General features: G+C 41.4%; 1 protein-coding gene across 1 annotated transcript in view; it reads left to right on the top strand.

Moving 5' to 3' along the window:
• Positions 1 to 19148, top strand: part of LOC133406480 (contactin-associated protein-like 4) — a 90605-nt gene extending 71457 nt beyond the window's left edge. Inside the window, exons 17-24 of the mRNA XM_061684133.1 lie at positions 3766 to 3984; positions 6032 to 6271; positions 9456 to 9680; positions 10253 to 10386; positions 10644 to 10731; positions 16072 to 16287; positions 17098 to 17169; positions 18216 to 19148. Coding sequence (XP_061540117.1) covers positions 3766 to 3984; positions 6032 to 6271; positions 9456 to 9680; positions 10253 to 10386; positions 10644 to 10731; positions 16072 to 16287; positions 17098 to 17169; positions 18216 to 18412 — 1391 coding nt within the window. The 3' untranslated portion in view covers positions 18413 to 19148. The remainder of the gene's footprint in view (positions 1 to 3765; positions 3985 to 6031; positions 6272 to 9455; positions 9681 to 10252; positions 10387 to 10643; positions 10732 to 16071; positions 16288 to 17097; positions 17170 to 18215) is intronic.
• The last annotated feature ends 6666 nt before the right edge of the window (positions 19149 to 25814 follow it).

The raw sequence follows: 25814 nt of genomic DNA, 5'->3' as shown, positions 1-25814 counted from the left end.
CGCATGTGGACGATACTCCAAAAGTAGAACTTAATGCAATTGATTATTGAATGAAAATCATTTTATTTCATCTCCTTAATTTGACCATGTAATTGTCAGGCATTGTCTTCTTTTTAACTCAAATTAAACTTGAAATTAAGTAATCCTAAAAAAATAATAATAATAAGAAGAAAAAAATATAAAAAAGAAATCAAAACGATAAACCTAGCTTTGTTATATATAACATTTACAGAGTGTTATATGAACCCTCTCCTGAATCCAGAGGAAATGGGTGTTTCAGCCATTTATCCATATTTGCCTGTATGCGGCTGTTTTGACTTTGGCAAGGCATATATATATATATATATATCCCCGGCCCCGCCTGTGTGGAGTTTGCATGTTCTCCACGTGCCTGTGTGGGTTTTCTCCGGGCACTCCGGTTTCCTCCCACATCCCAAAAACATCCATGGTAGGTTAATTGATTACTCTAAATTGCCCGTAGGTGTGAATGTGAGTGCGATTGGTTGTCTGTTTAAATGTGCCTTGCGATTGGCTGGCAACCAGTTCAGGGTGTACCCCGCCTCCTGCCCAATGACAGCTGGGATAGGTTCCAGCACGCCCGCGACCCTAGTGAGGAGAAGCGGCTCAGAAAATGGATGGGTGGATGGATATGTAGAGAGAGAGCGATATTAATCCCGTGAGGGAAATTACATTTACTAGCTTCATAACAAAGCTTTAAAACCTTTTTACGAGCCAAACACTCTGTTTGTTACAACGAGCACGTGTGCACACAAACAAACACACCCAGGTTTAGCAGCTGGTATTGGTAATAGTGTTTAAATAGTAACGCAGTAATAGTAATTGGTGACGAGATTGTCATAGTAAAATGTTTACTGACAATTAGCTACAGTCTCCTCCGAATGGCTTTGACAGCACAGGTTTCTTTGTAAATGTTGTCCATAATGAATAAATCGTCCAGTGAATACTATCCAGAGTCACATTCAATTCCTTCACTTTTAAACAGTTGCTGTGATGGCTGTGGTCCATTTAGCTATGTTGTGACCATTTAGCCACTTGTTGCTCTGCTAAATTCTTGACAAGGTTGCTCGATCCGGTAGTGGGAAAGCGGACGAGTGCTCAAATCAACAATCGGCCTCTCTTTCTCCCCACATTAAAAATGTAATCCTGCGAAATAATAAAATTTTTGAATAAATGTACTTGTAATCTGATTTCATGTCCTTTTTCTTTACTGTACCAGATTACAGTTACATTTATTTTAAATCCTGAATTCGTATCGGTACATGTGTTCCAAGTCAGGAGGCTTTCCCCACTGAATGGACCACAACTCGGCAATATGTATTTGTCGAAAGAAATCCCTTATTTTGCTTATTTTAAGGAGGAGGAGGTGACACAGCAGTAAAAAAAAAAAAAAAAAAAAGGAAATGGGAATATCCCGTACTAATTTCACGGCAGCATCTCAGAGTTAAAGTCGTCCTTGAGCTTTCTAGTTCCAGGAAGAGCGCTTCGAGGTGGATTTCAGGCTGAGCAGGGAGCTTTGAAAGCGAGTTTGAAAGCCTCCCACAGAGATATCTCGATATATTATTTTTCTATTGGCCCAAAGTTTGAGATAGAGAGACACCACAGTTATTATGCCTTTCTCCATTTACCCCCCTTGCCGTTTACAGTACAAGTCTGCCAAAATAGCACAGAAATCAAAATAGCACAGAAATCAGAAATCACTCCGCAAGCCCCGCTCCCATTGGAAGAACTTTTTTATGTCACCGCGTCAACCCTCCAGAATGGAAAATGTTTTTATCCGATGACGGGATGGTGAGCGTCAGATGCACCCTGCATTGACGCGACGCACGGCGTCACACAAATCCACAACACTATCCGGTAGTTTCTTTACATTTTCTACATGCTCCATAAGAGGATAGTTCTCAAACAAGAATCAGCACTCTGCTGACTTCATCTCTAAATGTGGATACATGCAGTCTGGTAGTTTGATGATTAATGGAAAAGACACCTTTGAGTTACATTGCTTTATCATAGGTCACCGTGTTGAGCTAATATTGAAGTGTGTATGTTGCGTTGGTCTGATTTACACTGCAAATCATTCATGGTTTTCTGGGTTAAAATACACATTTAAAAGACACCATATCAACACAGGCTCACGCAGTAATAAAGGTTAATGCTTCCCTGGAAGAAAAATAGGCCCCAGTTAAACACATACAGTACAGTTAAAAGCAGCACCAGAATGAAAACTGGATTGTCTGGATCGGACTCAAGGATGCTTTCATACTGGAGGAACTTGAGATCAAATCAACACATATTAAATTTTTAGACAGTCACTCTCATGATGAGCCATTCCGCTCTTAATATGTTTGTGCGGTTATACTGTCATGTCAGAATATTTACAGTGACAGTCTCAAGTCAAGAATAACTGTTTCAGTTGTTAACTTGAAGAAGCGATAATAACAGTAGAAATGTGATTATAGCTGAGACCAGAACTTTGTTAGTAGACTGTCAGTTAAAATACAAATAATATATTACTTTTTATGGAAACCTTTGTGAATTCTAAAAATAGTTGTGTTAATATTCTAAACATCTAAAAAGTCAACAAAAGAGTGTGATGCTAAATAAATTAAATAAATGTTTTGTTTTTATTCTTTGGCGTATACAAGTGTGAATTTTCCTTATTGTGAAACTGAGTCAAGCCCGAGCAAATTGTCATCATGAACCCAGCCAAGTGTGTACAGCTGCACTGAAGAAGGTAATTGACATGACTGATGTCCCAAAAGTATGATAAGATGGAGACTTAGTTTTTTCACTGCACTGGCACAGTTTAGCGCCTGAAATTACAGCCTCCTTGAATCTTCTTATAGCTGGCCCAGCTGGTCCACCTGCTGTACAGTTGTGTCCACAGATGGACAGGAGAAGAAGCTATTTCGCACCCACTAAACATGGGAAGTTCTGCTTTTCAGATTGGCACATGAGGGAAATAAGTTACCATGACAGTTTCTTGTCAGGACAAAAAAAATCACTAATTCCAATTTTGTCGTCATGTTCTCTCGGAGCACTATTTCAATTTTAATTTCTAAATTGAGATTTCAGAGAACACTCATTCACTTCCAGTCCTCCATGTTAATATGGGTATTTGAATTCAACAGCCGTCAATGGCAGTGGATTAGTTAAGTACAGTGAATCAACTGACTATTTCCATACAGTGAACGCACCAACATTCGTGAAATACACCGACTCCATCATGCAGTCAGGATGGATCCCTGCATTCATATTTGTTTTTTTTTTTTGGCTGAGACATTTGAATGTAACAATAGTATATTCTGTGTGCTATTTTTATATAATAATGCTTTCCTCCTCTATATATCATGCTGTGGCTGTGATTTTATGATTTACATTTGCATTGCTATCACTTTAAACCAGCCACCAGTCCAACTTTTTTTCCCCCATCCAGTTGATATTTTTCCCTCTTTTTGGGAAATTCAATAGAGGGCCAACTGATTGTTGTGAATGAAAACCCACTATAGTTGCTATTAAGAATGAACCAGTCCACCTAGGCCCAAACGGGTCTTCTTAATTGTAATGCTTGGTATTGTATTCAATTTTGTTCAAATGCATGTACAGTGGAACCTCGATAGAACAGACTAATAGGGGTTGATCTGTTGATCTGTTCATTGGAATTCAGACAACAGTTTAATATAATTCATGTGTGTTGGTCTTATCGTCATCTTTATCACGCTTCCTCAACTCATTCCATAACTGCAGCCCCCTTTGAGGTGATCTTCTCTTTTGATGTGGGGAACGGGCCAATGGAGGTCAGAGTGGAAACAAATGTCCCCATGAATGACAACCGCTGGCACAGCGTCCGAGCCGAGCGAAATGTAAAGGAGGCAATGCTTCATGTTGATGACCTCCCTGCAGCCACGCTTGAGGCTCCTTCTGATGGCCAAATTCATCTGCAGCTAAACAGTCAACTGTTTATAGGTAAGGAGCAAGTGTGTATTTGTATTGTTACCTCCGCCAGGCCCGAATACGTTTGCTAGAAGTTAAAGTCACCTTGTAGAAAAAAGTCTTAAAGTATTTGACAATTGCTGTAGTTAAGTATCAAAAATCAAAATTAATCAAAATTATAATAAATGTCCTTAAGTATTGGAATTAAAGGTATTTAAAAAATGACTGGGTACAATTGTGATTGCTTTTTATTTAAATTAAATGTTTATTTCTTTAGTTTACTTCAGTGGTGTAGTTAAAGATCTGAATGTTGGCTAATGAGCGAAGTTAGTCTGGCCATCATGTGACCCTTGCGTCTGTTGGCCTCAAGTGGGAAGGACCAAAAGACACACACAAACACTACCAGTGCGCCCATATAAACACTACTTGATTACCTTCATCTCATTTTTATTACCTCCCCCTACCGGTATCACTACCACATCGGGCAGGACTATCCTTCCACTTTGTGCTTCACAGTTCAGGCGTTATATCAATGAACAGTTTCTTCTGATTTGATTTTGTAGTAATGAAGATGGTTAGGGGAAATACATTAGAGTAAAAGTATATATTGTGAGACGTAATGGATTAAAAATGAAAGTTGCCAGAAATATAAGTAGCGAAGTAAAGTACAGACACATGAAAATTCAATTTAAGAACGGTGACAAAGTATTTTTATTTTGCTACATTACGAGAATTTTCAGCTAAGTTTTAGACGTGGGGGTGAAGTGGTATTTGTCAGTGTGTCCGCTTCAACATGCACAGATCCAAACATAAAATGAAAAATGTAATTCGGTATCATGGTCATGAAGTGCTGCCTCGTCGCTTTGTAAGGGGATTATGGCTATATGGTTATGATGGCTTTGTAGTCTGGACACAGAGGGGTGAATAACCCTTGCCTAATCGAAATGCTGTAGCTCCACCCGCGGTTGTCATGGTAACACACAAAGATTTTTTATTTCAAGCAATGTGCGACATCCATCCATCCATTTTCCATACCACTTATCCTTACTAGGGTCACGGGTGTGCTGGAGCCTATCTCAGCTGACTCTGGACAAGAGGTAGGGTACACCTTGTACTGGTCGCCAGCCAATTGGAGGGGACACACAAACAAACAGCCATTCACAATCACATTCATACCTACAGTCAATTTAAAGTCTTTATTTAACCTACCATGCATGTTTTGGGGATTTGGGAGGAAACCGGAGTACCTGGAGAAAACCCACGCAGGCACGGGGAGAACATGCAAACTCGACACAGGCGAGGCTGGATTTTAAACCCAGGTCCTCAGAACTGTGAGGCAGATGTGCTAACCAGTCGCCCACCGTGCCGCCCCAGTGTGTGACAAGTGGATATCATTTGTTATCCGTATTTTGACAGAAGAATATCAGACACCTTTTATTTAGACACCCGGCAACGATTTTAAAAAGATGCATAGTGTTTTTTAAACTAATGTGTAAAGATATGTTCACCAACCAAGCAGTAGGTTATTATGAGCTTGTGTTGTGCCAGAGGTGTGTGCCAATGAAAGAGAAAAATTTGGCATGAATTCAACTTTGTTGAGGGTTCCACTCTACTGAGTGATATTGTTTTATTTTTTTTTGATACACCTGTGTTTTTGCTTTATTTGCATTGTGTATTTATTCTGAAAGGCATCTGCTCACTTTGTGGAAGGTTTGTTAATGTATCAATCATCTATTTCTGTGATGTCACACTTTCACTGCACTGAATGTGGCGCAAGACAAGAACCTTTTTGACTCCATAATAGTGATTAGGATTTATTCTCAGTTGTTGCGTTGCCATAATGGTGGGGAATTACAGATCTTAAAATGTGAAGTTGTAGAATCTTTATTGTTGAGGGAAAAGGCTCATTTAGTGAAAAGAGTAAATTATCTGCAATGCTGCCAGTTGGCACATCTATCAGCCTAATTCTTGGCTTTGTAACACAGACAAGACTGTACTTCTGATAAATCTTGCATCAGCAGAAAAATAATTCAAGGAAGAGTGACTTGAGTTTCCTATTTTCTTTTATTTCCGTTTTCAGGAGGTACAGCTTCCAGACAAAAGGGCTTTCTGGGTTGTATCCGCTCTCTGCAGTTAAACGGAATCACTCTTGATCTGGACGAGAGGGCAAGGATCACGCCTGGGGTTCAACCTGGATGCCCAGGCCACTGCAACAGCTATAGGTTTCTATGCCAAAACCAGGGTCTTTGTGTGGAAAGACACAATGGTTTCTACTGTGATTGTAGTCAGTCAGCCTACACTGGAACCTTCTGCCATAAAGGTAGGGGTGTTCAAATTAGACATCATATTTTGTCGTGAAGTGATCAGTTAATTGGAGCTGGAGTTGTAATTACTGACAACAACAAAAATCCTATCTTTCTCATAACCAAAAACAGATCAAATTCATAATTGATACATGACATCACATTGTATTAGATAAACCTCTCCTTATTTGGACCTTGGTTTCCCTCGCCCAGATGTGGGTCACCGGGGTCCCCGTCTGGAGCTAGGCCTGGAGGTGGGACTGGGTGGTGAGTTCCTGGAAGCTGGACTTGCACCCATGGAGCTGGGCCTGCACCCTTTCCATTGTCTCACCGCCTGTAGGAGGGGCCGATGGGGTCGGGTGCTGAGAGAATATAGGGACCTTTGTGGTCCGCTCCACTGCTGGTGAAACTGGCTATAGGGACGTGGAATGTCACCTCTCTGACAAGCAAGGAGCCTGAGTTGGTGTGCGAGATTGAGAAGTTCCGACTCCATATAGTCGTGCTCACACAGCTTGTCCACTGGTACCAGTCCTCTTGAGCGGGGTTGGTCTCAATTCCACTCTGGAGTTGCCCACGGTGAGAGGCGCTGAGCGGGTGTGGGCATATTATTGTTCCCTAGCTCTGTACCTTGTCTGTTGGGGTTAACTCCGGTGGACGAGAGGGTACCCTCCTTCCACCTTCGGGTGGGAGGACAAGTCCTGACTGTTGTTTATGCCATTCACCAAACAGCAGCTCAGAGTACCCACCCTTTTTGAATCCTTGGAGGGGGTGCTGGACAGCGCTTCTGCTAGGAACTCTGCAACATTGCTATGACATCGGGGACTGTACCTCTGGATTGGTAGACCGGGGTGGTCTTCCCCCTTTTTAAGAAGGGGCACCAGAGCATTTGTTCCAACTACAGGGGGATCACACTCCTCAGTCTCCATGGTAAGGTTTGGGGGGTGCTAGAGATGAGGATCCAGGAAGTCAAATCTCAGATTCAGGAGGAACAACGTGATTTTCATCGTGCCCGTGGAACAGCTTTACACCTTCAGCGAGGTTCTGGAGGGTGCATGGAATTTCACCCAACCAGCCTATATGTGCTTGGTGGACTTGGAGATGTTTGACCCTGTCCCTTGGGAGTCCTGTGGACGGTATGGAGTACCGGCCCTCTTAATATAGGCTGTTCGGTTCCTGTACTACCGATATCAGAGTATGATCCACATTGTCAAGAAAGTCGGATTTGTTTCCCATGAGGGTTGGACTCCCTGCTGTTACCATGCCCTGCTTTTTGCATATGATGTGGTTCTGTTGGCTTCATCACGTTGTGACCTTCAACTCTCATTGGAGCTGTTCGCAGTCGAGTGTGAAGTGGTTGGGATGAAAATAAGTACCTCCAAATATTAGGCCATGGTCCTCAGTGAGAAAAGGCTGGAGTTCGCGCTGTGGAAGTTAGTATGTTGTTCACGAGTGAGGGAAGAATGGAGTGGGAGATCAACAGGTGGATTGGTGCAGTTTCTGCAATGATGCAAATTCTTTATCACTATGATCTGATAAAGAAGGACCTGAGCTGAAAGTCAAAGCTCTCGCTTCAGCAGTTGATCTACCTTCCTATCCTCACCTTTTGGGCGGCTGTGGCTCAGTTGGTAAAGCGGGTTGTCCAGTGACCGAAGGGTCGCCGGTTAGAATCCTGGCTCCAACTGTCTGTATGTCAAAGTGTCCTTGGGCAAGACACTGAACCCCAATTTGCTCCCACTGGGAGTGGCAGCGCCTTGCATGGCAGCAGCCGCCCAATGGTGTATGAATGTGTGTGTGAATGGGTGAATGTGAGGCTTTGTAAAGCGCTTTGGGCACTGTGATGGTGTAGATAAAAGTGCTATATAAGTGCAGTCCAATTACCATTTACCTATGGTCAAGACATGTGGGTTGTGACTAAAAGAACAAGATCGCGGATACAAGTGGCCGAAAAGTTTCTTCTGCAGGGTGTCCGGGCTCTCCCTTAGAGATAGGTTGAGAAGCTCGATTGTCTAGGAAGTGCTAAGAGTAGAGCCGCTGGTCCTCCGAATCGAGAGGAACCAGATGAGGTGGCTGAGGCTGTTTAGAATACCACTGGACGCCAGCCTGGTGAGGTGTTGGGGTCATGTCCCACTGGGAGCAGGCCGCTGGGAAGACCTAGGACATATTGGGGAGACGATGTCTCCAAACAGGCCTGAGAACGTCTCAGGATCCCCCTGGTAGAGCTGGACAAAGTGGCTGGGGAGAGGGATGTCTGAGGTTTTCTGCTTAGGTTGCTGCACCTACGACCCAACCCCGGGGTAAGTGGAAGTGGCATCTTATTGCAGCACATACTTAAAAACGAAGAAAAATAAACTCCCACCATAATCTGGTATGAATCCACAATGAATACTTTCACGTATACATGTAGACACGCATACCATACATTTACAGGCAAAGAATTATATTGCTCTCTGATTGCTTCACTCCCAGTGATGCAAGCAGACATTACAACTGTGACGTAGTAGAGAATTGTTCATTGTATATTATGACAAATATCCATCTTTATTTGATTTAGGGCTGACAAAGGGATTCAGGTTAAAGTACCGTAAGGCACAATTATGTTAAATTACCATGACCTGGTGCAGTAATGAAAGGAAACGTGATTTGTCTGAGGATTATCCTTCAGTCAGTAGATATTAGACTAACCCTGAAACTTAGTCGTGTCCACTTTGACACTGTCTGGTTTTTCTAGAGAGCCTTGAAATCACCATATTGAACACGCTGTCCAATAGGTTACGCGTAAAACTTACATTGAAGGATTCCTCCACCTCATTATGTCATTTTACATGAGATGCAATTCATCACTGGCCATCTACAACGGGAAAAGTCAACATTAAGTTAACACTAAGTTAAGAGCAGGAGACATGCACTGAGCTGTATTGTTGACAAAAAAAAGTGAATTCTAATGTTAATTTACTGAACATAATTAGCAGGAGTATTAAGTTTAACTATAGTGTGCATGTTGAAATTCATAAAATTAGGGACTATGTGTATTTTACTGTCATTAAATTATGAGTAGTGCTATTATAGTATCTACCCTGGTAACCTAACCTATTAATTAAAACTACAACTTGAGTTTCTTTCTTTTGAGATACTTACAGTACATCACTTAAGGGAAGGAAAATCCTTCTGTGTAACAGATGAGGGAATTCTAATCTGTTTTAGTGATTTCTGCCCACTTCAAGTCGACAACATCCATAAGATATACCCTTAAGGAGTCCTATGAGCTGAGCCAAAACCGTAGTGCCTTGCCTTCATCCATCTTCTCCAAAATGACACTGAGAGGAGAAAATATCTCCCTGAACTTCAGGACCAGACAGACTCCTGCTCTGCTGCTCTTTGTCAACTCATTCTACAGGGAATACATCGCCCTGCTCATCAACAGACATGGTAAGGGCACTCATGGCTTGTTAGAGTACAGTGGGCCCACGCTATCCGTCGGGGATAGGGACCAAACCTGACTGCAAATAGCGACTTCCCATGAATAATTGAGCCATTTGAAATGCTTACAAACATCTTCAAACCTTGATTTATTTTTCATTAAAAATACAGTAAAATACACTACCTGTACAAACATGTCAATAATTATGATGATGATGAAAAACTGTAGTGTTGCAGTCCGGAGTAAAGCAATGAACATCTGGCTGCACAGCAAAGCGCAGGTGTTACAATAGATCAACGGTACCAACGCTCCTGGGGCGGTGGTGGTGGGAAAGTCCATTGCATCTTTGGCCAAGGTTGCATATAATGTCTAGTGCGTCGATATGTTATGGTTTATTATTATTAGTAGTAGTAGTAGTAGTAGTAAAGGTGGTAAGTAATCTTACATAACAATTTGTACAATATTTTAACTTAAGCCTTCAAAAGTATCAAAAACAATGAAGAGACTTGTGTCATTTTGAATACTACATATTTTTGGGTTTGTCATTTGAGTTTGTTTTTTCAATAATTTTTTGTGTCAGGTGGACTGGAGTTAAGGTACAGGTTGCACAACAGCAGAGATGTGGAGGTGTTTAAAAGCAGTGTCATGAACCTGGCAGATGGACGCCTGCATGTGGTGGCCATTATGAGGCGAGGAGACGCCATCTCCATTCAGGTCCGGAAGCTACTCAGATTTCCATAAATTAACTGAACAAATAGCTCATAGCGATATTTCCTGTACCTTACTCTTTCTTGTTGTTTCTGCTATTGTGCACAATGAAACATTGGAAAATGTCTTTTTTGCCCATTGTTTTAACAGTTCAGATTGTAATGGGGATTTTTTTTTTTTTTTGCAGTCTTTTATGTTTCTTGAGAAAAAAAGCCAATTTACGGTTATATGTAATTTTTCTTTAATGAGACATAATTTCACAGATTGACAAGAATAACAGAGAGAGCTTCATCTTGACATCTGATGTAGAATTCAACAGCCTCAACTCTATTATTCTGGGAAGAGTAAGTGGTAAGTAAGGCAATCTTGTACACTTTTCTTAAACATTCTGCGGAGATCGGGGTAAAATGAGCGAGTAAGTTTACCCACTCGTTGTTGCTAGGCAACCATAGCAAAAATTTAGCATATGACTAAATATTTAGAGAGAGGAGTCAGTTTCATGGCATCTGTGAAGGTAAGAGTCACATGGCAGAAGTGGTTTGATGCTTATGTCCCAAAAAACGTTTTTCACTCATGAAAGAGAATTTACTCCATCATGAGGTTCATGATGATTGTGTAAATGATCAAAGTACATTGTTTAAATTTTCTTATCCATCAGTTAGGATATCTATGAGGTGCAGAATTGGTGCTATATTAGCTGTAGAGTCTAATACATTCAAAATGGTACCATGGGTTAAGTTGAGCCACATGGCAGGGGTAAGTTGAGCCAATGGTAGAAGTTACAACTACACTGGCCAGCAGCAGAAGATGGATGGTGGGAAGCTAGAGGCCAGGTTTTTGAGAAAAGGCAAAGCTGGATATGGTCAGCCAAGCTCTACTTTCAAAGAAAAAGATGAAGCCATCTTTTCCAGACTTTGTCATTGCCAAACTACCCGAACCTCACACAGTTGGGGGCACAGCAAGGCAGTTAGTATTCTCCTGTAACCTGGACACGTGGAATGTATAGTACGTAGGAGGGCAGGGAGTAAATGGATGGGGAGAAGGGGTGAATAGCTGAATGGAACGAGTATGGAGGAGCGAGGGAGGAAGAAAAAGGATGGATGATGAGGATGAAATTTTCCATTTCGTGTTTTAAAGCATTCTTTGGCCTATTTTTAAAGAAGTGAAAGAGGATATTAGTATAGGCCTTACTTTCGTATTGTTAATTAAATAAATACATACGTATTTGTGAAATGCCTGGTTTCATTTGGTACAGATATGTATTAATATGAAATAGCTTCATCCAGGAAGCGAGGGGAGGAAGGGAGAGGTGAATGGAGGGTAAAGGTGAGCTGGGAAGAGGGGTCTTCAAAGACCAAAGAAAAGAAATCACTGAAGGTGGAGCCACCCCCTTACATTAATTATGTATTTAAATGGCATTAAAAGCACTTTAAGCCACGTGGCTGAGTGAAGTAATGTACAGGGCTATGATAGCGCTGGTATTTTTTCACAGCCATTTGTTCTCATAGTGTTGACATTCGGTGTCTTTATCCTTCATGTCTGCCTACCAGTGGTATACAATATGCCGTTGTGATAATAACCTTAGAAAACGTCTTCCACATTGTATGGTAATGAGGAATGATTGAAAAGAGCAAATTACTTTCAAGATTGGAGTCAGCACCCTATTTTTCAACATAAAAACCTTTAAGGGTTTTTTGATGTGGGGTGCTTAAATGAATCAGGGGGTCACCTACTACAGTTCAGTATCAGTCTGCATTTTACTGCAAAGATATGTTGCATTTTGGCTACATAAGAGTTCAATAAAATGGACAAAGTGAGATTTGTTTGTTTTATTTTATTGGTAATTATGGTAATTATTGTGGACAATAAAAGAATCTGAGAAAAACCGTTCTGTGTGAAAGCTTGTGATACTTAATTGAAATGAATAAGGGATCAGTTTTTAAAAAATATCCACTAAATGACAATGACATTTCTTTGCAGCTACTCCTTTGTTTTATGGTTAATGTTTGATGTTTGTTTGTGTAGGTATTGTATCACCTTAGTAGAAAATACTTTGAACAAAAATATGTAAAGGAGGTGAAACATGAATTAAGGTGTACCAAGTCAGAGAAAAGGATGTCCAAATGCAATTGCGCAATGAGTAATGTAGCATTATGGCTTTCAAATATAGACATGTACTGTACTGTGTACATGTATACATACACTCTCATGGATGCAAATTGAAAACATGGTTATTTGTGCGTGTTAGTCAGTAGTGGGCAGGAATGACCTATTGTATTGCTCAGTCCTGCACTTCAGTGCATTCAACTTCTTATTGAAGTTACTCTAATCAAGCCTATCCAATGCATCCAATGGATGTTTGGGGTTGCTCAGTTTCTTTAGCATCCTGACCAAGCCACCTTTCTCAACTCGACTTTATTTCATTTAATATCACGTTCAGAACAAACGCACAAAGTGCTGTACATAAAATATGAAAGACAATAATTCAAATGATAATACAATCATAAATAACTACATAAAACATCCATTCATTCTCTGAGCCGCTTATCCTCACAAGGGTCGCGGGAGTGCTGCAGCCAATCCCAGCTATCATCGGACAGGAGGCGGGGTACACCCTGAACTGGTTGCCAGCCAATCGCAGGGCACATAGAAACGAACAACCATTCGCACTCACATTCACACCTACGGGCAATTTAGAGTCTTCAATCAACCTACCATGCATGTTTTTTGGGATGTGGGAGGAACCCGGAGTGCCCAGAGAAAACCCACGCAGGCACGGGGAGAACATGCAAACTCCACACAGACGGGGGAATTGAACCCCGGTCCTCAGAAATGTGAGGCAGACGCTCTAACCAGTCATCCACCGTGCCGCCTACTAATGTTTTCTAAGTAAAATATACAAGAGCTCCCTTTATATTATCATTTAGCAAAGAGGAGGTGAAGCTGTTAGTAGACGAGAGAGAAGAGCAAGATCGAAGTCTCGATTGACCAGTAAAGGGCGCCGGGATCATAGATGTCATGATCATAGCATGCATGATGTCAGTCATGTTTGTTCCAAGCTGAGTTGCAAAGTAAACAAGCAACTGTAGTTTTCTAACAGTCGATAGTTTGTTCGTTGGTGCGTAACACACATTCAAAAAGATTGATTCGATCCTCCTGTCGCATTTAGTCATCTCTCTCACTTCACTTCAGTCATTTTAGCGCCGGCTCTCATCCTGCTTGATATGACTTCCCACGGTGGTGTTATAAAACAACAGTAAGGTGAGTGAAAAGGAAGCACGGGTGCTGGTGTCAATGACACTGTCCACCTCGGTGGAATGCAGTCTTGCAGGCTGGTGGGAGCCTGTGTGGATGAAGAGGGGACGCGGAAGGATATGTGCGGATGTTTCTGAGTCACAACCAAAGCCGGGTATTCGAGAGCTTGATGAGCGAGAGATAGGTCAGGTATACCTTATAGCTTAACTTTTATTTCTTTTTATCTCCGCGCCTTTCCCAGTTCATAATACGTGACAACAACGCATAGTTCTTCAGTAGTCCTTGCTGCTTTCTGGTCTTCCCATGTCTCGTATTAAAAGCCTGCAGTTAGTACAAAAAGCTGCAGCAAGACTTTTGTCGAAGACGAGAAAGTTAGATCATATTAACCCAGTTCTGGGTTCATACGACTTAAGAATTATTTCTACTTTTTGGCGTTTAGATAAAGTACAACCCCAATTCCTGCCCCTTGTCATATCTGGTCCCCCCTCGTCTCCTGCTCGGAGAGAGTGCTAGGTGACGTTGACCAAATCTGAGGCTGTTGCTGTTTGGGTTCTGCACCAACCAACTGGGACAAGATCTGAGGTGGACCACTTCCATCGGAGTCATCATGGAGGATTCGGCTCTGAACGACCGGGCCAGGTCCTGAGGAAGAACCGCCGAAGGCGTCAGCCTACCCTGCGGCGCCTTTTCTCTTTAAATGGACTCTTATGCCATTGTAATGAACATTGAACAGCACCAGACTATGTATTAAATGTTGCCCACTCGACATCCATTGCAGCCTGGTCATCCGAGAAGGGGGAATCCCCCCTATCTGTGGTTCCTTCTCAATGTTTATTTTTTCCCAATATGGGGTTTTGAGTTATTCCTTGCCCGATTGGGGGGTTTAGATTAGGGTATGTCGTCAATCATTGCCAACTGTGGTTCTGTGAAGCCCTTTGAGAATCTTTTGTGATTAATCGCTATACAAATAAACTTGATATGTCATGTTTGTTATATTCTCACTAGGCTTTACACGATCAGGATTTTGGGGGCCAATCACCAATCAGCAAGTTATTAAATTATTAAATTACTTTAATAAAAGACTGTTAAAGACATGCTTACGCTAACTTTCTCACTGTCCGGGTTATATGGCCGGGTGTTGTCCAGAGTTGAATGTGGTCCTTAGTAGAGAGATTTTTTTTTTCTTTTCGGAACGATACCAGTACATGTATTCACTCCACTCACCAATACAAAGTACCGATAGCACTAGTACTTCTGATACATAAAATTTCAGTTAACACAATGATAATGATACAGAACAAAGAATGTTCTCTTTCTTTCTTCCTTTCTTTCTTTCTTTTTGATGCGCACGATAATTTGCCGTGTCAAACCACAGCAATGTAGCTCCAATTATTGGCGAGGAGAACTTATTCAATATCAGATCGTTTTGCCTTAAGTATTTGTAGCTGGTTTCGGCAGCCGATACAAATACCTGATACCTTGAAATAAGGCCGGTATCAGCTCGATACAGATACCTGGTATCGGTACTCGCCCATTCCTTCCTAACCCTAAACCTTATCAAAAATGATGACACTTGTTTGATATGAAAGTTTTCTTACGTTCATTTTTACGTTTATTTAAAGTAGCTGCCATATCAATTCAAACTTTATAAATACTTCACTTTAAAAATATGCCAAAACTGACTTGTGAAAAAATAATAGTGGCTTTGGCACACAACATTATGAAATGCGGCATATCCGCTGTATTTGAAATATAATGCAATAGACCTTAACGTGGTGGCACGGTGGACGACTGGTTAGAGCGTCAGCCTCACAGTTCTGAGGACCGGGGTTCAATCCGCGGCCCCGTCTGTGTGTAGTTTGCATGTTCTCCCCGTGCCTGCGTGGGTTTTCTCCGGGCACTCCGGTTTCCTCCCACATCCCAAAAACATGCATGAATTGGAGACTCTAAATTGCCCGTAGGTGTGATTGTGAGTGCGAATGGTTGTTTGTTTGTATGTGCCCTGCGATTGGCTGGCAACCAGTTCAGGGTGTACCCCGCCTCCTGCCCGATGATGGCTGGGATAGGCTCCAGCACACCCGCGACCCTAGTGAGGAGAAGCGGCTCAGAAAATGGATGGATGGGTGGATAGACCTTAACATGTTCTTAGTTTGCATTGTTGTAGGGGTTTCCACATGTGCAAGGACCACACACGGCTCGCTCCAATGTAATTTAGTGCTCTTCGTAATCCTACTAAATTCTCATGAGAGCTTGACAGTAACATTAACTATGTGGTCGTGTATCATTTCAACAATGAAAATTTTGAACACAGAAAAGGTAAAAAAAACTTTGTCATTAAAGCTGACTCGTCAACATGAAGACGCTCAAAAACAAATCACTATGTGGCACAATCCTATATCTCCTTGTCTGTGTTTAACTTTGTGTTTGTTTCTCCAGAGGCTGATATGGTTGACTTGGAGCTGGCCAGGTTGGCCGTTCTTGGTTTCACCGGCTGTTTGTCAGCAGTTGACTTTAACTCCATCAGTCCTCTCAAAGAAGCTCTTCTCCAACCTGACAGCCATGTAGCCATCACAGGCCCACTGACACAGGCAAACTGTGGTTCTCTGTCCTCTGCTAACCCCCATTCCTCAGAAACAACACAATCTTTACCAGGTACTTCAATCATATGCATCTTTGCGCAACCCATATTTGATTTCATGTATAAGTGTTAACCCACCTCGACCATATTGGGAATGTACAGTATCTTGTTTTTTTGTACTGTATATTGTTCAGAGGGGCTGTTACTTGCACTTTTTATGCGCGTGTTTTACATCTTGATCAGTAAACCAGAGTGAACAACAACAACAACAACAACAGATACAATTTGTTACTTTTGGTAAGGCAGTGCTGGGATTGACTCCCTTGGAATGGGGCACAATCCACCCCTTAATCCCTATCACAGAACATCCAGTTTTGTACACAGTTACAATACGTTAATGGACGGAAAGATGGATGTCTACAAACACTGTCTGGTAATTTGACATTGAGAGTGCATCTCCCCTCTATCATTCTTCATACATCTTTAACTCATCTTTCCCTCATTCTGGTTATTAGGTCTGGTCATTGTGGTCATTAGGTCTGGTCCGTACCCTCTTTAATCAAGGGTTCTCATCTATTTTAGCGAGCATCCAATCGGAAAGACCAAAGAACAAGTTTTTGACAGCCAGAAAGTTACTGTGTTGGGTTTATTTTAATTCTCATTTTCTGATATCCAGTAAGACGAATTATTGACATGTTGGCTTCCATACCCAAAGGTTCAAATGTTCAAGGTTCAATAAATTGTGAATCCTTATGCCGATACAGGATGTATGTATGTATTTATGTACAGTATGTTTGTATGCATGTATTTAGGTTAGGCTTGCATATGTCATGAGTTTATTTAGTTAGTTTTTGGCTTCATCTTCCTTTTCACATTGTTTCCAGACCCACCTCCTTCATTGGATCCAAGCCAACCTTTAGTCAATACCATCAAGAGTGACTCAGCTCTAATTGGAGGTAATGAATCAGATTATTGTGTTTATAAAGATCTTATTTCAGGAGGATGAATTCCTTATTATATAGAAAATAAAAATACAATACAATAAAACATAGTTAGGTTCAGTATTTGAACAATGACAGCGTTATATAATTTGAATTCTATCACCAATAGAGCAAACATAACCACCAATGTAAATTAACGGCATGATTTCAGTTTTTCCAAACATGGCATTTATGTTTAACACAATGATTTCTCCAATGATTTCATATATATAACACACAGATTTACACACATAAACTATATTGCCAAAAGTATTCAGTTTCCTGGCTTTACTCAAATATTATTTTCAGTAATATCCCAGTCTAAATTCAGATGGTTTAATATGATGTTGGTCTACCCTTTGCAGCTATAACAGCTGCAACTCTTGCAGGAAGGTTTTCAACAAGGTTAGGAGTGAGTTTATGGAAATGTTTGTCCATTCTTCCAGGAGCATATTTGATGTTTTATCAACTTGGGATAGTATTCAGAGTTCCTTTCATTGGAGCTCAGGGGCTAATATTTTGGACATTTCCAACAACTTGGAGATGGCCCCTTCCTGTTCCAACATGACTGTGCATTAGTGCGCAAATCAAGGTTCATAAATACACGGATGAGAGAGTTTGATATGGATGACCCTATAGAACACTTTTGGATGAATCAGAGTGCAGACAGAGTGCAGACAGAGAGCCAGGGCTTCTCGTCTAACATCAGTGTGTTACCTCACAAATGCACTTCTGGTCAAATGGTCATAAATTCCCATGAACACTCTACTAAACCTTGTGGAAAGCCTCTCCAGAAGAGTTTAAGATGTTGAAATTGCATAGGGTGGACCAATGATGATGTTTAATACATTATTCAGCGCACATGTAGAATTTATCTCTTATACAAGTCAACAGATTTTTTTTTTTTTTCTGAACATGCTTAGATAACATGTTGCTGATATATCTTAGCAATAAGATATATCTGGCTGTTTGGTTGTTGTGAGACTGGTCGTATTCATGTTCACCTCATGCCACTGTTTTAGGTCTTATAGCAGTGGGTATATTTATCACTCTGTCTGCACTGGCCATCATCGCCAGAATCACCTGCAGCAGAAATGAGACGTATCGGAACACGGACATGAAAGCATCACAGCCTGACGTTGCCAACGATGTCCACTTAAGTGATGAGCCTAACTACCAGAGTGCTCGCAGGGACAACCAAAAGGAGTTTTTCATATAAAAAAAAAAAGTGTGACTGACAGGACAGAGTGGCCCTCATCTGTATCTTTTTATTTAAGACACTGTATCTGGAAGCCATGGGTCTATGATCTATACTTTTTCATCTTGATTTGTAACTACTGAATGTGTTTCACAAACTGGTAAAATATCAATTATACGTGGATTCTAAGCTGTCAGTATTCAAATTTTAACAGTGTGGATTTTAAAAAATATATAAAGTGTGTGCAGTATTTAAAATAAACTTGTCATAATGTCTCACTGACAACATTTTAATAAAAGCCACCAACCAATTTAATTTACATACTATATGAGATTATTGGTAAACAACTGTTATTGTTAAACATAAGAGGGAGTATTCAAGTGGTTTCTCAATATCTGTCTTAATGTTGATTTTTTTTTTTTCTGTAAGCTGAATTTGTGAAGGCATCTGGTCAGTGCTACTTCTGCAGTGGAGTTTTAAACATGGACTGTCAGCAATCTTGTAAACTCCATTCGGAAAGGTCACAGCCAAGATTTAACCCAAAACTTCAGACTGCGACGCAGCCGTGCTAACCACATAAACTCTGCTGCTTCAGACAATGATATACAGTACTGCAGCTGTCATTTCAGAATGGGTGCCTCAGTTTGCTGTCGTTATTATTTTCATAGATACTGTATCATATATAATTGTCTAGTTTGATATTTTGTAGTTCCATTTGTTATGACATCCTGTCTGGTGGTTTTTAAAAATAAAAAAAATAAAGGGGGTTAGGCGTTTATGGTTTAATTACTTTTTGAGGGCTCCGTGGGGTTTCATAAGATGAAGATTGAAAATGAATAGAGAACGCCAGTGGTTTTATTTTAGTTTGACTTATCATTCATTGAATGCGGAAAGGATGTAAGCAAGACTGCATCCCAACAATATAAGCAAGAATGAGCCACCAGTTTCTATACAGCGCAAGATAACGTAAGAGTAGATTTGTTACAAAAGTAATGTTACTGTGTTTGTCCAAAATAAACACACATTTCTGTTATAAGACTTAATAAGAAAATATTGATATGTAGTTATATTAATCGAAGTGAGTGACAACGCTGGCGAATCGCAAATCACATGGCGGTATGTTTAATAAAGTCCCGCCCCCACCTGCACGCTCGCTGCTCATTAGTCATTCGCCGAAGATTCAGAAGTCAGTGATAGAACGCTTCAGCAGTTCCGTTTCTGCTCCTAGCCGACTCGCTCGACTCACGGCGACCAGCTAAAAGAACGAATCATTTCATAAACTGATTCGGTTCAGTTCATTCACTAAAAAGATTTGTTCTTCTGAACGAAACGTTCACGAATGTAACAACATTAGTTCATGCTGCTTCCAGCATGAGGGCCAATGTGAAAGGCATGATGGCAATCATTCACCTGATCCACCTCCCAGCAAAAAAATAAACATTTTAATTAACTACGAATTAAAATTAAGTAAAAATTGGTTTTACTTATGCCACACAGCCAAACAAGCTAAACTTAGATTCCTGGCTAAAAGAATTTCATGGATACGAGCCCTAATGTTTGCCATTGTATGCCTCATAGTTACTGGCCTAGGTCACTGCTCCTCTGGTAAAAATAAATCTTGTACCTGAGTGTCCTGCATTGAACCTGCAGAGAAGGACACAGACACACAGTAGATCACCAGGCCTTGCTGCGCCACTGATTACATCTTTGGCATATTTATGCAGAAGTAGTTCCATAGATAAAGGCCTCATGTTTTATTGATATTGGGCATGCACACAGTTGGAATTCATCCCTCAGACAGATCACCTCTGCTCACCTCAAACTGAGTGTCAGGAATGGAAACAGTTGTGTCACAGGAAAACATCAAATTCTTATAAACAGTTCATGAGATAAGCATTTTGGATCGATTTTTGTAAGAGTTAATTACATTAGCTGTTTTTGTTGTTACTCGTGTCAGTGAAGAAGGAGAGCGAATGTACTCTATAATGATCCAAGTCAAGGTGAATTTGTTCCGCTCATTTATTTAGTCATAGAAGCACAATAGTCTCTTTCTCACACACACACACTGACACGCACACACAGTCTATCTACAGTGGAACTTCCATATAATGGACCCCGATATAACGGATATCGGATAAACTGACCATCGGGGCCGAACAATGTGTCCAAAAATAGTTTCCATTTGCCACTTTAAACTGCCGTTGACAAACTGTTCCAGAATTGTCCGCTCTTGTTTACTGCAGAGGCGGCAGGGTGGCCGACTGGTTAGCACATCCGCCTCACAGTTCTGAGGTTGAGTGTTCAAATCAGGACTTCATGTGTGGAGTTAGCATGTTCTCCCCTTGCCCAGTTTTCTCCAGGTACTCTGGTTTCCTCCAACATTTCAAAAATATGCATGGTAGGTTGATTTAAGACTCTAAATAGTCCGTAGGTGTGAATGTGAGTGTGGGTGGTTGCTTGTTTATTTGTGCCCTCCGATTGGCCGGTGACCAGTTCAAGGTGTGCCCGACCTGTCGCCCGAAGTCAGCTGGGATAGACTGCAGCACACCCACAACCCTAGTGAGGATCAGTGATAAGGAAAATTTATGGATTGATGTTTACTGCGGCGGCACGGTGGACAACTGGTTAGAGCGCCAGCCACACAGTTCTGAGGACTCGGGTTCAATCCCCGGCCCCGCCTGTGTGGAGTTTGCATGTTCTCCCCGTGCCTGTGTGGGTTTTCTACGGCACTCTGGTTTCCTCCCACATCCCAAAAACATGCATTAATTGGAGACTCTAAATTGCCCGTAGGCATGACTGTGAGTGCGAATGGTTGTTTGTTTCTATGTGCCCTGCGATTGGCTGGCAACCAGTTCACGGTGTACCCTGCCTCCTGCCCGATGACAGCTGGGATATGCTCCAGCACGCCCGCGACCCGAGTGAGGAGAAGCGGCTCAGAAAATGGATGGATGGATGGATGTTTACTGCTGCTGTGGGACAATGCAGGCAGATAATGGGACTGACGTATTTCTGAGTCACAGATATACAATATGACGAGATCTAGTTCTATAAAACGTGCCTCCCGTGCCCATTTGGCAGCCATGTTGAATGTGGGGCTTTGACATTACGGCCATGGTGATGATGGTTATATCTATTGTCTAATGTGCATACAGCGCTGCAAAGAAAGAGAGAGGTATGGCGGCGTTATTAACTCTGAAGAATACAGTCTCTGGAATCTGGAACATGCTATTTTTGGTACAGTAAAAAAAAAAAAAAAAGTCGATCCGTTCATCTATGGCAACAGATTTGGAACTAGAAAGCACATTAATTCCTCACGGCTCATGAAAGCTACTCGCCTCTGATGAGTACTGTACCAAGCACACCGGCATGGTAAATTTGGATAAAATTTAAAGCTTTACATTATGCAACTTAACATTTTCAAGCTTTTTTATATTTATTTACAATAACCTTGTTGTAGGGTATATTGGTTTTGGATAAAAGCATAAATAATTTTGGAAAAATAATACGTCGGAAAGTGAACGCCTGCATTTACTTCCGGTGTAGTTTGACGTACTTCTAACCTTACAATCAAACTATCTCTGTCTCGTGCAGGGCACCACGTATCTTTGTATATTCGTAAATTTTAGGAAAAGCGACGAAAAACCTCGATCCATCTCAGTACTTAGAAGGCTCGCTACATTAATAAAAATGAATAGTTATTGATTACAGTAGTTTTACGATTTCACTCAAACATAAAGCACAACAGGAAGTGGAATCTTATAGAAAATTTAATTAAATCTACAAAAACACAAGGTACTGATAAACATTCGTAAAGAAGAAGCTATAGGGTGAATGACTGAACTCGTAATGTCAGCGTGAAATGAGTTGAGGGAGATTAAAGTTGCGACTCGTGTGAGCTCGCTAATTTAAACCCCAGATTACTCTACAGCAATTTGTACTTTGTAGCAATCACTGCAATGTTTTACTCACGACGTACTGCAAGCCACCGGGTCTGGTCTTTCTCAGTTGTCTCAGGAAGAACGGAGGCAGGTTTAGTTGAAAAAGAAGATGCACCAAAAGTAAAAACAAAAGAAAGTTCTTGTCACGTTGTGGGGGCCCTCGTAACTTTTCCTGCCGTTTGAACTTGTTGCGGGCCCTGTTCTTGCTCTCAACTGCGGCGTAACTGTTCGGAATGCCAGAAGTGACTTCCTGGGAAAGATCAAGGCTGGGAAAACAGATTGAAGCTCCATGGCAGGGTTTGTACAGCACCTCTGTCGTGGTCCGGGGTCGCTCGCGCCGTGTGGTGACACAACAAAGGAAAAAAGAAAAGGGGAGGGGTGAGGCGTTGGCCGAAGCTGCCCCGTAGCTGAAGGGATGTTAGCCAGGAAGAGCAGAGAGCCAAGAGCCACAAGAAGAAGGGTTGAGGATTTTTGTTTACCAACTGAGGCGGGGGGGGGGGGGAAAGACCACACCCATCAACTCGGGTTTCCAGTTAACATTTTCTATCTGCGTGACTCACGCAGGGGGTTGAGACTCAGCATATTAAAAAAAAGGATTCCCAACTTTGAAACTGTCTTACTCACAGATCAAGCATATAGAATGAGTGTTTAAACTAAAAAAAAAAAATAATCAACTACTTATTCTTCAATACAACATCATTTCGTATTCTTTGGCTTCAAATCAAGAGGAGCAGTTCTCAAAGTCGCATAGCCGGACCTGTAAACTGACACATTGATGACATCGACATCCAGGTATACATTTAAAATATTCATGAAGGTTTGTTTTGCTTGTTACAAGCGTGGGAATTCTTCATTGTCATTTTAATGTCCACAGGCAGTGTCTTTAATCACCACTGGGGGTGGGTGACCATGTTCCATTGTTCAAGAGCCATCAATCACTTCCTTCCCCCAATCATGCTGTGCAAGTCATGAGGAGTCTTGCAACCAGTTTTATGGGTTCAGATGATATAAACCAGGTTCCGTGTGTCTTGTGAAAGCAAACCTTTTTTCATTTTTTTTTTTTTTTTTTTGCTGCTTGCTGAGTGCTGACTGACTTTTTGAACTTTTAAGTCGCGATGACTAGCTTAGTTCAACTGCCGATTGTTGCGTCAGTTTCGGGACATACCATGCTGTGTATCCTCTCTGAAGTTTCTTTTTAGGGTCCCACAGTACCAACACGAACGTATAAGTGGACCGCAAGGACTCAAGAAGAAGCTCAGTTACAGCCCAAGGAAATTGCCCACCTTTGCCATATTGTCTGCATGTTTACAACCTGCGGCGCACATTTCGCCGCCGGCCCCGGTGTCGATGGCGGACTTGAGATAATGTCACATCACATTCAATGTTTACAACTCCTGGTGAACACTACTTTGCTATCACTGCAACCACGAAAGTAACTTAACTACTGAAAAGCTATATGTTGAAAGAGTGATGCTACGGAGAAAAGTAGTTAAACTAGTAGCGTTGCTAGTATCCAGCACTGCTGCGTTTGGTTGTAAGCATAACCTTACCTGTGGAGCACAACGCAAGTGAGACCTCTCGCGCTTGTTTTACGAGATGAAAACCATAAACCTTGAGGCAACCGATTCCTAGCCTCACGATATCCGGTCCACAGCCCTACAACCGATGTATCTAAGGATTCCTGGCGGATTTTGTATCGATAGTCTAGTCTGTTACCGATACAGTCGTATCTTTCGCCTTTACGAACGGACATCCGATCGCATCAGTTTATCGTTCCCAACCCTATATAATACACATCCCCAAAATCGCCCTCTCACAGCAGATTTGCCTTGTACTTATGTATTATACTTCAACCCCGAATTGCTGGCATCCGTGCTCAAAAATTGAAGTATTATCCTTATTTTACTAAGCTTTTCAACGAAAAATATTGCTGTGTGCATGTGTTGACAAAATGAATTTCGTTGACTTGGATAACGTTCATGTCGCTTCCTCACTATTTTTACGCAATTTCTCATATTAGCAAAGAACAAAGACTGTGATCGACTCAAATCAATGCTAAATGAAGCTATGGTTATTTTTACCCTTCATGATCTTTAAAGCTTTGGCCAAAGTTCTAACGTGCCGATTGCGCAGGCACTAACCCTCCATTCTGCTATTACCTCCAGTAGCTCCTTCTCCATCTCTGGAAACTGCGACACTTTACCAGGTCCTGATGCGCTTTCATGTCATTTTTCTTGTAGGAGCTTCTCCTTGGATTTTCTCCATAAGCTCACATTAAGCAGCAAAGTAACTTGCCCTTTTACTCTACATTCTTTTACTTGGGAGATGTGCTCTGTGAAGTAGGCTTCAAGAAATAATTCTGCCGCCTAGTAAACCAAAACACTAAATCCGATTCCGTCAAAGAGACACTGTGGCAACAGTTATGATTCTGAAATATCGATATGGGGATGCCCGGCGTGGCCAGCATGATTCTCGATGAAGAATTTAAATTATGTTACCGTATTTTATTACCTTTACTACCTATTGTTACTTTATTAACAAAAGGTGCCCTGTCCTGATTTGTTTAACATATCTAGATGTAAACACCATGAAATAAAAGCTGGAATTCTGAACTTCTGGCTCATATTCATCTTTTGATCTGAAACTCAAATGTCTTCGGTATACAAAAACAAAAACAAAGGAATTGACCTCGCCTTTGAAATATTTTTTTGGAGGGGACTGTGTATTAGTAATAATAATAAAAAAATGTATCCCGTATTTTCCGCACCATAAGACGCAATGGATTGTAAGGCGCAGCCTTGAGACAACGTTCATGTGAATTTTGTCCAGATTCATTCAGATGTTAAGTTGCAACTGTGAAGTTTTAGCTCAATGTTAAGATTTTGTTTTTGTCATCAGTTCTTACGTCAGTTTGTAGACTAAAATAACGGTGAAGTTTTAGCTCAATGTTAAGATTTTGTTTCTGTCATCGGTTCTTACGTCAGTTTGTAGACTAAAAAAAATGCTAAAAACCATCAGTGCAAAAGTGCAACCCAATGTTTACCTTGTTAGCCGTCTCAATGTTGGCATAGACGCATTTTATTGTTTCACTCACCCAATTGACTGAGAGTTGACTTCGCTGAAGCTCCGCGCGGTGTAGGCTGAGGCTTGGAGCGTGTCAGACGCTAGACTTCATGAAAGTCTCCTTTGCACAATATAATCTTATTCCAAGTGTTGCATTGAGGTGACTGGTCATTCATTTTAGCAAAGTTAAGACATACCTTTGTTCGCCGCCACCGCCGTTGGGCACGAGTACGTCTTCGTGCGCGTTTTTTGTTGGTTTTTGCCACTTCTTCTTCGGGGCCGGCGGACTACGGATCGAAACTGTGAACCGATTATTTTTTTTTTGAACGATTCCGGGAGAACCGGAACATTAGTCCCAGTTCCGATCGGTCCTCGATTCTCAATCCCCAACTCAAAATATCGGGGTCCATTTTATTGCGGTT

This window comes from Phycodurus eques, chromosome 8, assembly GCF_024500275.1.
Source record: "Phycodurus eques isolate BA_2022a chromosome 8, UOR_Pequ_1.1, whole genome shotgun sequence".
Taxonomy (NCBI): domain Eukaryota; kingdom Metazoa; phylum Chordata; class Actinopteri; order Syngnathiformes; family Syngnathidae; genus Phycodurus; species Phycodurus eques.
This window is presented reverse-complemented; position numbering and strand designations above follow the sequence as displayed.